This window comes from Eutrigla gurnardus (genome assembly GCF_963514095.1).
Source record: "Eutrigla gurnardus genome assembly, chromosome: 11".
NCBI lineage: Eukaryota > Metazoa > Chordata > Actinopteri > Perciformes > Triglidae > Eutrigla > Eutrigla gurnardus.
The window spans coordinates 19,805,383-19,817,515 of NC_139925.1; the positions used below are offsets into that span (position 1 = coordinate 19,805,383).

General features: G+C 41.6%; 2 protein-coding genes across 2 annotated transcripts in view; both read left to right on the plus strand.

Moving 5' to 3' along the window:
- Positions 1-12,133, plus strand: part of chrna1 (cholinergic receptor, nicotinic, alpha 1 (muscle)) — a 333,431-nt gene that overhangs the window by 66,751 nt on the left and 254,547 nt on the right. The window lies entirely within an intron of this gene.
- Positions 1-12,133, plus strand: part of cdh11 (cadherin 11, type 2, OB-cadherin (osteoblast)) — an 84,149-nt gene that overhangs the window by 53,576 nt on the left and 18,440 nt on the right. Inside the window, exons 3-7 of the mRNA XM_084021044.1 lie at positions 4,774-5,187; positions 5,995-6,134; positions 6,819-7,113; positions 9,030-9,149; positions 10,578-10,745. Coding sequence (XP_083877170.1) covers positions 5,037-5,187; positions 5,995-6,134; positions 6,819-7,113; positions 9,030-9,149; positions 10,578-10,745 — 874 coding nt within the window. The 5' untranslated portion in view covers positions 4,774-5,036. The remainder of the gene's footprint in view (positions 1-4,773; positions 5,188-5,994; positions 6,135-6,818; positions 7,114-9,029; positions 9,150-10,577; positions 10,746-12,133) is intronic.

Sequence of the window (12,133 nt, forward strand, 5' to 3'; positions counted from 1 at the left end):
AGCCAGAGCCAGAGAGAGAGCACGACAGAAAAAGAAACACATTTACCTGCTCAAACGCTTTCACGGCAGACCCATATTCTCCGTTGGACATGATTTGAATGACTGTTTTCTAACCACTGTTTTTTATCCTATGGGTTCTGGTGCAAAATAAAGGTTGGCGAGAAGGATGAAGGAGATTATAGGATTGATTCCAATTGGAATCACTCGTATCAGAAAATGACTGATTCTGAACAAACTATTTAACGTCAGTCCAGCCTTCAACTCTTCTGGTTTAGGAGTGTGTTTATGGGACTTTTTGACCATTCTTCCAGAACCGTATTCCTGACTGGACTTGTTGCACCGGTGGCATCCTATCGCAGTACCACGCTGGAATTCACTGAGCTCCTGAGAGCGACCCATTCTTTCACACGTTTGTAGAAACAGACTTCATGCCTAGGTGCTTGCTTTTATACACCTGTAGCCATTGAAGTGATTGGAAGACCTGATTTCAGTTATTCGGATGGGTGAGTGAATACTTTTGGCAATATAGTGTATGTACCCTATTACAAAGATGCACACATATAATGCACACACTACAAGACAATACTACCATAATATTTAATATGTCCAAAAAAGATTTAGGATGTTCCAGTACACAGTAAGTCATTTGATGTATGCTCAAAATACCAGAATGTTCTCCCACATCTGGTCGCATTTTGCAGTATGAGGCAGCATGCTTTTCGGATTATTGTGACCCACAATCCCCTGCACAACGGATATATGACCACAACAAAGTTGCACGTCCAATTGCAACGCGTTTTCACTCCAACGTGTCAAAGCAGCTTCGTTGTGCTGAAAAGCTTCAAGCTACGATGCTCTACGTTCCTCTCGAGCATCACATCTGCACGCGTCAGTCATGGCATGTCAACACGCGCTCGTTGCATGCATAGTGTCTTACTTCTAGAAACTTCTGTCTTCACAGGAAGCTGAATTCAGGCAACAAAAACAGATTTTGGCAAAGAGCCGGATTGCCGTTAACTTGACTGATGTGGCAAAACTTCAACTCTACTTTTTGTTTCACACTGGAAACTAACAGCAGCCTCCTTCCACCTAGCCTGTGGGGACTATTTTGCTGTTACGTCGGTTGCTGTAATCGTAATGCGGCGGGCGGGCGCGCCACATATCAGATCCCAAGTAGCATTGACCAAGCTGTTGAACAGACCTCCAACTGAATGCATGCAGATGCCACAGTGTGTACTTTGCAGAATAGACTAAAAGAAAAAAGTATGCGACTTGGAATGCAGGGACACATAAATGGAAAGTCAAAGGTATCCATGAAGAAATGCTGGCATGTGGTATGATTGCTTTGTGAGTGAGAATATGTCAGCCAGCAGGGAATGTGGCGCTGGGTTTTTATTTGTTATTAGCCCCACTGCTCTGACCTTTGTGACACACAGACTGTATGTCAAACGACCCTCTCATGCTAGCCAGCGAATCACAGTAGTCCAGTGCACCACTTGACTCATGGATTCACAGCATCGCCAAGAGCCCAAGGGAATGGTGTTCACTATTCTAATGTGGCTCTTGAGTCATATATTCAGACAGAGGAAGTGGTCTGGCCAAAAGGCATGCTCGCCCTGGGGAGTCATTATCACTGTCTGTTTGGGCTTCTCTCTCTCTCTCTCTCTCTCTCTCTCTCTCTCTCTCTCTCTCTCTCTCTCTCTCTCATCCATAAAGGATGTCAGCAAAAAAGACAACAAAAGAATATTAGACACAGAAACTATTATCCAGGGTTTCCAATCCATAAATAAATAATAATATATAATTACTCAATTAAAATAAACTGGACTGTTTTATCCATCTTAAAGAGGAAATCATTTTCTTGCAATTGCTGTATTTGAATGTCACAGCAGGGTTGTGCCGTCGTCATCGAACAACTTACACGCTATCCTATTCTCAGTCAGACCGAGTTCCCGAGCCGTCACTCTGCTACCAATCTGTTTCATTATTGTTGTTTTTTCGTGTGTTTGGCTTGACAGTTTTTGAGACAAATAATATATGACCAGCGACAGGGTTTGAGGATATTGGTGAAAGCAATTTATTTTGGACTTGCTTTATTTGTGCTTGTTAAATAAAGCCGACACTTAATCTGACACGTAACTGACAGTTTGAGAGAGTGTTAGTAGATTCTGCATAGCAGGTGTCAGCTCTGTGCAACAACAAGTGCACACCAGGGTTTCTAATTGTTTTGGTGTTGTTGAAGTTTTAGCTCATTCTTTGTTCAAATTTACAAATGAGTTCACCTGCAAGTGACAACTCCCAAATATAGATACGCCTGAGGTGTTACTGTTGTTTTGTTATTATAAATTGGCAAACTAAATTTCTGAACTCAAAATTGACATAAAAAAAGAAACAGCTTGGGTATTTGCCTCTGATTTCTCTTCCATCCTTCGAGGTAGTTGCAGTTTAGTCCCACATATGTAACCAGCTTGCTGCCGCAAAGACGAAACAGCTTTTAGGTTTATATACATGGATGATAGACAAGCACACACACACACACCAACATGCACATCAATCAGGAGACTCAAGGATAATTAGGCAGATGATGAGCCGGTGTGGGATTAACTGTCAACATTTCCTGCTTGGCTAGTCATGTGGTCAATGGGAGCCAATGACCCCTGAGGGAATTTTCTCATCTACTGAGCTGTTGAATATTAAACATACATTTGCTGACAGGATCTTTATCCGTATGAAAAAGCCAGAAGAGCAGATTGGTTAAGGTGGAGGAATATGAGATGAATGAGGCGTAGCATGATGCCGTCTTGACAGAAACTAACTAAAAGACACCGCACAGGCACAAATGATACTTTTGAATGAAATGCATTAGTTTGAAAGGAAAATTGGTGTCCCAGTACAAGAATCAATAGATTTCATTTTGTGACCATTTCACAAACTGCTGTGAGACTTTGTTAGAATACAACATGGAGACAACCACGTACAGATACAGCCGTGTGCAGCTGATTCATCGATATGCGTTACCCACTGGGCTAGGGTTAGGAATTACATATCTGACACATAGGTGTGAGTCGATTCAGTGACTTTATTGCCTTAATGAAGCGTAACTAGGTAATCTGGTTTCTAAATCAGTATAGCTCAATAACCTTTGTTGTCTTTTGTCTGACCTTCTACTAACAGCGAATGGGTAAACATAACATACAAGCATGAATGTTTGTATTCAACCTTATTTACAGTCACAGTCGACTATAAAGCCAGGAAGGCAAGTGAAAAAGAGCAGTGTTTGTTCTTTCAAAGTAGTGTGACACTGTTATCGTGCTGCATAAGTTTTAGGGAGTTTCTTTTTTTGCAAGACCACACACTTTCACTGTTCAAGTAGTATTAGTCATCTACACGTCTGAACTTAACCCAACCCATGAAGATACAGCAGAGAATAGAGCTGTCAATGTTCCACTATAATACTAATCAAATTTCATTTTATATTTTTTTCAATATTCAAATTATATTCTAATATTTAATGCTCAAATTAAAATTAAAGCCTATTATTAATATTAACTACACTACACAGAGTTATACGTTGCCAATGCCATTATCAGCAATGTGGTTGTTTTACTTCCTGTCCACTAGAGGGCATTCCAAAACATTACAATAAATATGTTCAATTACCAACAGCTGACAGCTTTCTAGATAAGTAATAATTAAGAAAATAAAACAACCACATTGCCGTTCTCCTGGGGACGCTGTGTCCCCGTTGCCATGGCTACGCCCACCTTGTCTCACCGTCAGCTCTACTTTCACTTTCTCACGTACATCCTGCTGTTGGCTTTGTTCAAGATGAATCAGCCACTAGAGACGCAGGTCGATCTAGCAAGCAGTAAGCAGCATGAACACATCTTTATCATGACTTCATCCTAATTTCAGCATTACAGATTTTTTTTACTATTCGAATTATATTCAATTCCCAAAGTTCATTCCAACAGCCATAGCAGAGAATGTGCAGAAACTTATATGAGGTGGTACTTAAAGGGGTTAACAAACAAAGTGACACTTGTCGGTGCTGATAGCTAACGGAGTAAACAAAGCTGTTCTAGAAATGCAGCTTGGACGCTAGAGGCCCAATCACCTTTGGTCTTCTGTGGATCTCCAAATCATTGGGTTCATGCCTTCTTCAATCCCATCACATTTATTTCACAACCTGCTTGTATGCCAACACTGTTTCATCAAACTTGCACTTAAGGTATCTCATTGACATTTAGTTTCTTGTAATGAGCATTTTCTTGCTTCATAGGTTGGGACCGGTTTAACAGATCAAACAGAGACCCATTTAATGCGGTTTGAGCGAGAGTCAGAATACAAAATCTTCCTTTGATCAGTTTTATATATTCTATATTGCTTTACATTACATTTGTTGCATTTGAAAGTGCTGTGAATGGAGCAGAGCAGCGACCCGGCATGGCACATGAACTGTACCTCCCGCACTGAATGAGCCTTTGTCTAATGGAATTAAAGCTGATGACTTTACAGACAGCTTTGTCTGTGTAATTAGTACAATGTCCTAATCAACAACTATTTAAGAAGTCAGATCTCCAAGTGCTGTCGATGAACATTACCCTCTAGAACAGCCTAATAGGTTGTTTTGTCTGTGCTGTCACAGTGTAAATCACTTTTATGGAGATTAATCTATTTGCAAGGGAAACCTTTATTAAACTGAGTATAAATTTGCTCAATGTCATTGTTTTAAGCATCATCTTATTATTGTTCTCCTCTGCTCTCTTTTAGGCCCTGTGATCAGAGGAGAGAGGGATTTCATCGAAAGAGAGAAAAGAAGAAGAAAAGCAAGGAGAAGACAGGCAGTAAACGTGAAAGTCGGTGATGAGTATCGGCACCAACAGGCCCCCTCTCAGCCAATGAACTAAGGAAGTTCATCACCAACATTTCGGTAGCAAAAACCAGGATATCACCTCAGTGGGAGCAGAGCTCCACTGAGAGGAAGCACACAGCAGGGGCCGGAGTGAAGCGCACCGTTGCTCAGCGGGAGCAAGATGACGATGCTGACGATGAAGCGGCAGGGCCTTGGGCCGCTGAGGGCCTTCCTGGTGTTGGTGGGCATTTTTGCACTCTGTAGCGTCGCATTAGGAACCCGGAAAGGAAATGCTTCTTTGGATCAGAGGGGACACAGACACAGACATCCAGGTATGTGAAAAGGAACCACGTCCTCTTATTGTGCTTTAACATGTGTCTCATACTAGGAATTCTATGTATGCTGGATCACACACACACACACACACACACACACACACACACACACACACACACACACACACACACAATGTGAAACACAATATATGTTTCACCTGTCAATACACATGTGGCCGTGCAGACCCGACAGTCCCATTTTGACAATTACTGTAGAGAGATGTTATCGTCCAAGCTGTGCAGCAAATATTTACTCAAATTAATTCAAATGTCTCTTTCCCTTTACGTTTACAAAGTGGAAAAGCACCGCTAGTCGGTTTGGAAAATCATGTCTGCAGTGCATCTCGACTACGTTTGCACGCATTCGTGTTCTATTTACAAAAGTCATCTTTTATTTTTGTCTTACCTTAACAAACAAAGCAAAGACTTATTTTCATCATGGTACCCTTCAGTTGCAGCTGCACTGCAACAAACAGAGGTTAAGTACCTTGCTAAAAAACATTTGTTGAAGCGTGTGCCGTTGACGCCGCCCACCCGCGGTTTCTCAGGTGGGATTTGAACTGGTGATGCGTACTCCAAAAGTGGGCCATCATGAGGTTACTGCTTACTACCCAATTATCTATCTATCTATTGAAAACATTCTCAGAAAATGTACTCTGGTTGTGGTGACAATTCATTCATTCGACATTAAAGTGAGACTTAACTAATTTATACACAATAACTGTATCGTGGACTGAAATTGGTTGACATAAAAGCACAGCATTTGTTATGGAGATGTACTGATGCTTGTGTTTGTGCTTGCAGGTCACTTGTCGCTGCATAGACACAGACAGAGGGCTGGCAAAGAGGGGCAGGTACTCCACAGGTCGAAACGAGGATGGGTCTGGAATCAGTTCTTTGTCATTGAGGAGTACACCGGGCCAGACCCGGTTTTGGTGGGCAGGGTGAGTAAAATAAAGCATGCGTTGTTGAAAGAATTACTAAAACAACTAAAAAACGGTTCATGTTTAAATAACAGCCTAGCTGCCCTCCATTTACAACCATGGTCCGGCCAAAAAAATGACCAAAAGTTCAAGGGAGAGAGAAAGATAGAAAAGAGAGAGGTCATGTAGGGTATTGGTTGCACTCCGCAACTGCATCACTCAAACCAAGCAGGGGCTTTCATAACAAACAGCGCATTTTGTTTGCAATGCATCATATTTCATCGTTGAAGGGTTTCAATGGAAGAACAAGACTTTAATTGAATGTTAAACATTCTTCAAATTTGTTTTTGGTGTGACAATGTTTTAAATCTCTTACTTATTAGTTTTCCTGTCTCACACAACACATCTACCAGCCTATCCATCTTAGACTTTTAAGCTCATTTAATTTGTTGACTTGAGAAATGGATGTCTCATATCACATCTGCCAAGCTAAAATACCCATTCCTGTCTCGCCTGTCAACCAGATGATCTGTCTCACTCTGTAATCACCAGTCCTGTCTTGTTTTCTCCCTAAGTTCCACACCATCTGAAATCCAGATGGTGTCAGCATCATAGACGTCCCACCTTTGCATATATCAGTCTTTGTTTTTATTTTGGTTTGTCTCAAACCCTTCTTCTTGTCCTCCTCCTTCACCCCTAATTCAGCTCCACTCAGATGTAGACTCGGGCGTGGGCAACATCAAGTACATCCTGTCCGGCGAAGGCGCAGGAACAATCTTTGTTATTGACGACAAAACGGGAAACATCCACGCCACGAAAACCCTGGACCGCGAGGAGCAGGCTCAGTACACGTTAACAGCCCAGGCCGTGGACAGGGACACTAATAAGCCTCTGGAGCCTCCGTCAGAGTTCATCGTCAAAGTCCAAGACATCAACGATAATCCTCCGGAATTTCTACATGGGCCGTACTACGCCAGGGTGCCTGAGATGTCCAATGTTGGTGAGTAGTAAAAGGGTAAGGGAACAGGAGGGGAGGTTATGTTTGGTGAGGGGTCAAAGGTAAAGGCTTCGATTTATGGTATTTAAAATGTCCACGGCTGGTGAGAATCAGTGCAATGCATTAATGCTATCAGCATGTTAACTGACAGTGATGACGTTCATTCAAAATGTACATTTTGTGCTTGTGTTACAAAAGTCAGAATTTTAAACACCTAAATTGAAGATTCAATTGATTCAATTCAACATTTTGATATGCTCCATTTTAGTTGATTGTCACTAAAGCCGAAACTGACCAGCAGAATTATTTTCTCCAAATATCAAACATAATTTCACAAAATAGATAATCAATAGTACAGAAAAGCTCTCCATTGCCTATTGAGTGAAGTTTCTCAATTGAGTACATAGTCTGTTGTTGCCTGATAAACATCCCTTTTCATACATTATTAATCATCACTGAAACCTGAACACAGGAAGTGTGACAGAACAGTGGCTTATAGACGGGACTATTAGCGGACACATTCAGCTCCTAAAAAGCTCTTTAATCTGCCCCGAAGTACCGGACGTAAAGGAATATTGAAGTACTGGGTTGGCATGGGCGACAGCTCCTGCCATCTCTTTAGAGTCTCCTTACTTCACATCTGATCTTCATAGATTATCTTTCCAAATGTTCTGTGGTCTTGGAGAGTCTTCAGGCCGCTCGAGGCTGACCTGAAATGAACTACACCGGCAGTGCTGCTGCCTTCTCTGAAAGCCAGAGAAATCTCTTTTCTGAATGGACTGGACTTCTAAAGAAATTACTTCAGAGAGGACTACTGAATGACTTCTGTTGAGGCTTTTATTCCACCCATCTGACTCTAAAGTTGAACCTGAAAGCTGTCAGGAAGGGGCCACCGGTTTCCATTATTGCCTCCCACAGACGTGGAGCAGAAAGAAAAGCTGTAATTTGAATGATGAGGTGCATGTTCCCGAATGATGACGGATACTTGTTCTTGTTCATTTACTCTCTCTGTGCACTTGAAGTAAGTGAAGGAGACCAGGGTTGAATGAAACTTGATTACACATATACCCAGTGGTTTTTAACTGGAGTTGGAGAGCGGGGCTCCCATAGCTGCTACCGGAAACATCAAAACAGCTTATAGGAAACTGAAAGAAGTCATTTCTGTTTAGAAAGAAAATGTAATAATAATGAATTAATTTGAAAAAATCTTCCAAAATTAACGTGTTGATTTAAGTGATAATGTTATGATGTTCCGTTTTTAATAATTATCTGTCAAATGTTAAACCTCATAAAGGTGCACAAAAAACTAGAAGAAAAGTAACATTCACGCTACAGGTGGTAAAACATGTAGGGTGGTATACATTGCTATTACGTGTGTTGCCTACATGAGGCAACAACTGAGATCTGCAACTAACTTCTTTGACATTTGTTAGTTGTGTCAACTGAAAAAGGGCATTACAACAATTATGCAAATCGGCCTATTTGCTCAGCTTAACTGTGTTAAATTTCAGTTAAAAGAGATTTACAGGACACAAATTGTTGTCAGTGACAACCATGCATTTCTCAGATAATCCATTGGCTTTTGAAAGACTCTTATAAATCCAGGGGACTTAGAACGCACCGCGTGGAGGACATTTAATGTTGTATTGAATACATGAAAACCACCAAAAATTAGAGGGTGGATGTTTTCAAACGACAATGATGAAATGTGGAGAAATAAGAGCGGAGAGCAGCCTCGCGGGAGCGGTTCAGCTGCAGTGTCTGCAGTGAGGAGGGAGAGTGTTTCCCATTCCCCGTCCTCACCGACCGGTGCAGGCAGGTGAAGCGACGCGCTCGTTTGTTAAAACGTTCTGGAACCGAATCACTGAGGCGGAGTCCTCTCCTGACTGTGCTGTCATGTCTGTGTCTCTGTCCCGCAGGTACGTCAGTGATGCAGGTGACGGCTACAGATGCTGATGACCCCACCTACGGCAACAGTGCCCGGCTGGTGTACAGCATACTGCAAGGACAGCCGTATTTCTCTGTGGAGCCTCAGACAGGTGAGGATGCAAACAGAACCCTGCCGCTGGGCCAACACACACCTACACAACAACCACATATTATGTAGCAGCATGCAAAGAGAGAAACCACACAGCATTTTAAAACAGGCTGCCACACTGAACAGGATGCTGCAAGTACCGCCGCACAGCCACACTTTGGTGGAGGTGCAAATCCAAATCGCAGCTCGTTACGGCGTCTCAGTTATTAACAACTATTAATAATCACGACAAAGCAAATGTACCGTGCAACCCAGCACTTTCATTTGGTTTTTCTGCAGTTATTTGTCTCTTTGGATTCACCTTTATTTAGTAACTCAACTCAAAATCAATATAATTAACATACTCTCCCGTGTTGATGATATTCAGTTATCCTCCAACTAAAATATTCAGCTTTAATTATTTTCCTGAAAAGTCTAATCTTAGTTTTCAACAAATAACATATAAGCATTCAGGAATATAAACTATGATTTAGGCATGCTTGTGCATCTCTAACTGCCATCTATAAACTGCTTGTTGCAAAGACCAAACTGTTAACCTGTTTAGATTTAGTTTTCCACTCTTAATATCGATAGAAAGCTTAGAACTATCTGCTGCAGGGATCAGTTAACCACACATTCCTTTCTTTGGACTGAAATTAGTAATGATAATTAGGCTCAGTTGTAAAAAAAAAATAATAATAATAATAAAATAAAATAAAGCGGTCCCATGAGGAAAGTCACCCTGGTTTCTGCAGAGCCCAAGCCCCAATGTTTGGGTTTGCTTTAAAAGAAGAAATTGGATGTAAGAGAGAGAGTTTTGGGCAACTATGGAGCTTTGTTGGGTCAGAGAGGGTGGAGAAGAACACGAAGGAGAGAGGTTAGGGTAGAGGAGGAGAGTTGAATTGGTTCAGAGAGATTGAGTTCATGGAAAGATAGTGGTAAATGCACAGAGAGGGAGAGAGATTTGGGCAGAGTAAATCTGGCTAATCAAACCAGTGTTGGGTATTTGACTGGCTTAAATCCATAGCTCACATTTCTAATTGGTTTGGAGATTATCAGCTTTGCATGCTGTCACACACACACACACACACACACACAGGATATGAGGGTAGAAAGCCTCAACTCCCAGACTCTGCTGATAGACATGAGGAGAAAGAAAAAGTGAGATGGAAAAAGAACAGTTGCAGATGAATTTAACAGAAAGAAAAGTGGAACAGTGGAACGTGAGATGGAAAGACTTCATATTTAACTAGATGAGATGGTGTTTTTTCTTGTAACTTGAACTATCATTTTATTTTATTATCATTTTACCACTTAATCACAATGTAAGTTTTGGTTTTTCGAGCTAGAATTGTTTGAAATATTATCACAACATTTTTGAATGACATCACTTTGATCGATAATGACAACAGTCATGAAGAAAAAGTAATTAAATTGATGTTCCGTTCAGGTATAATTCGTACTGCATTGCCAAGCATGGACCGTGAGGCACGCCAGGAGTATGATGTCGTCATCCAGGCCAAAGACATGGGCGGTCACATGGGCGGGCTGTCGGGGACCACCGAGGTTAAAATCACCCTCACGGACGTCAATGACAACCCCCCAAAGTTCCCACAGAGTGAGTACAAACACATAACTGTGTGTAGGTGTGCTGTGACATTTTAGATCTTTTCATTAGGTGAGAGTCACATCCTTCATCACATCAGCCACATTGGAGTCAGCCTGCGTTTCCATCCCGCAGCTCTCTATCCTTTTGTGCAAGTGTGTTACGTCAGTCCAAACACACGTGTGTGTTCATCATTCTGTGTGTCGCTAGCTAGCTATGTGGTAGCAGTCACTGTAAGTGGCACCAAACTTAAATCAATTATTAAAGGTTATTTACTGCCCCCTGCAATGTCCTCAGGCGCGTGTGTGTGTGTGTGTGTGTGTGCACATGTGTGTGTTTAAACCTCTCCTAGGACATGTGTTGAATTACTGATTCTCTGCAATAAAAAGTAGTGAAATATTTAGGCTGGATTTGTCAAGAGCTGTAGATTTGACATTTAAAGAGAGAAACAGAGAGTGTGTGTGTGTGTGTGTGTGTGTGTGTGTGTGTGTGTGTGTGTGTGTGTGTGTGTGTGTGTGTGTGAGAGAGCGAGAGAGAGAGAGAGACTTACAATTGTAATACTTAATTTTGTAAGATTATAAAAAACAAATATGATTCATCTTCAAATATATTGGTATTCCCATCCTCGACAATCAAGCAAACAAATGGTAGTGTTCTGATTGGACTGTTGGACATCAAGTGAGGGAGATGAATGATACACACATCACGAAGGTGTTGGATCCTGTTGGATCTTAGCCAGGTCAGAAACATTCTGACTGTTGGATTTAAAGACCTTGACTTTTGTTGACAACATATCATGCAGATATTTTAAAACTCCGTAAATTATTCTAGAGTCTATAGATGTAAATATGCCTGGAAAGCAAATGTTCAACCAACCAGTGTTCAACCAAAGACCATCTCCAGTCTACTTCCATGTCCATCTCCCCCGTTCTATCTTCTCCTTCACCTTCATGTTTTGGAGTTTCTTTCTGCCTCTCCATTTTTTTCTTTTCTCTCCTCCTCTCCTGGCTCTAAGCACAACAACATTCAGCAGAGTAGCTGCAGATGAGGATGAGGAGAAGACAGAGGAGAACAGAAGAAAAGACGAGGGCTCAGGATTTAGCCTGTGGAGAAGCTGAATAGGCGAGCCAAGAGAGAAGACATGAGCAGAAGCAGTGGGGGAGGCAAAAGACACAGAGGGAAAGAAAGCGAATGTCAAAAGCATCACCCCAGTTCTTGTGTATTCCAACAAGCTGACTGTGTACCAGTGTCTTGCCATGCAAACCTCAAATCTGATTCTGTAGGTCACGACAAACGGAGAACATATTCACTGAGTTTTCTGAGAAACAGAAATGTGGTAAAAAGTTTTTGTTTTTTTTAAGTTCCATGCAAGTGATGCCAGCAGAACCAAACAAAATAGT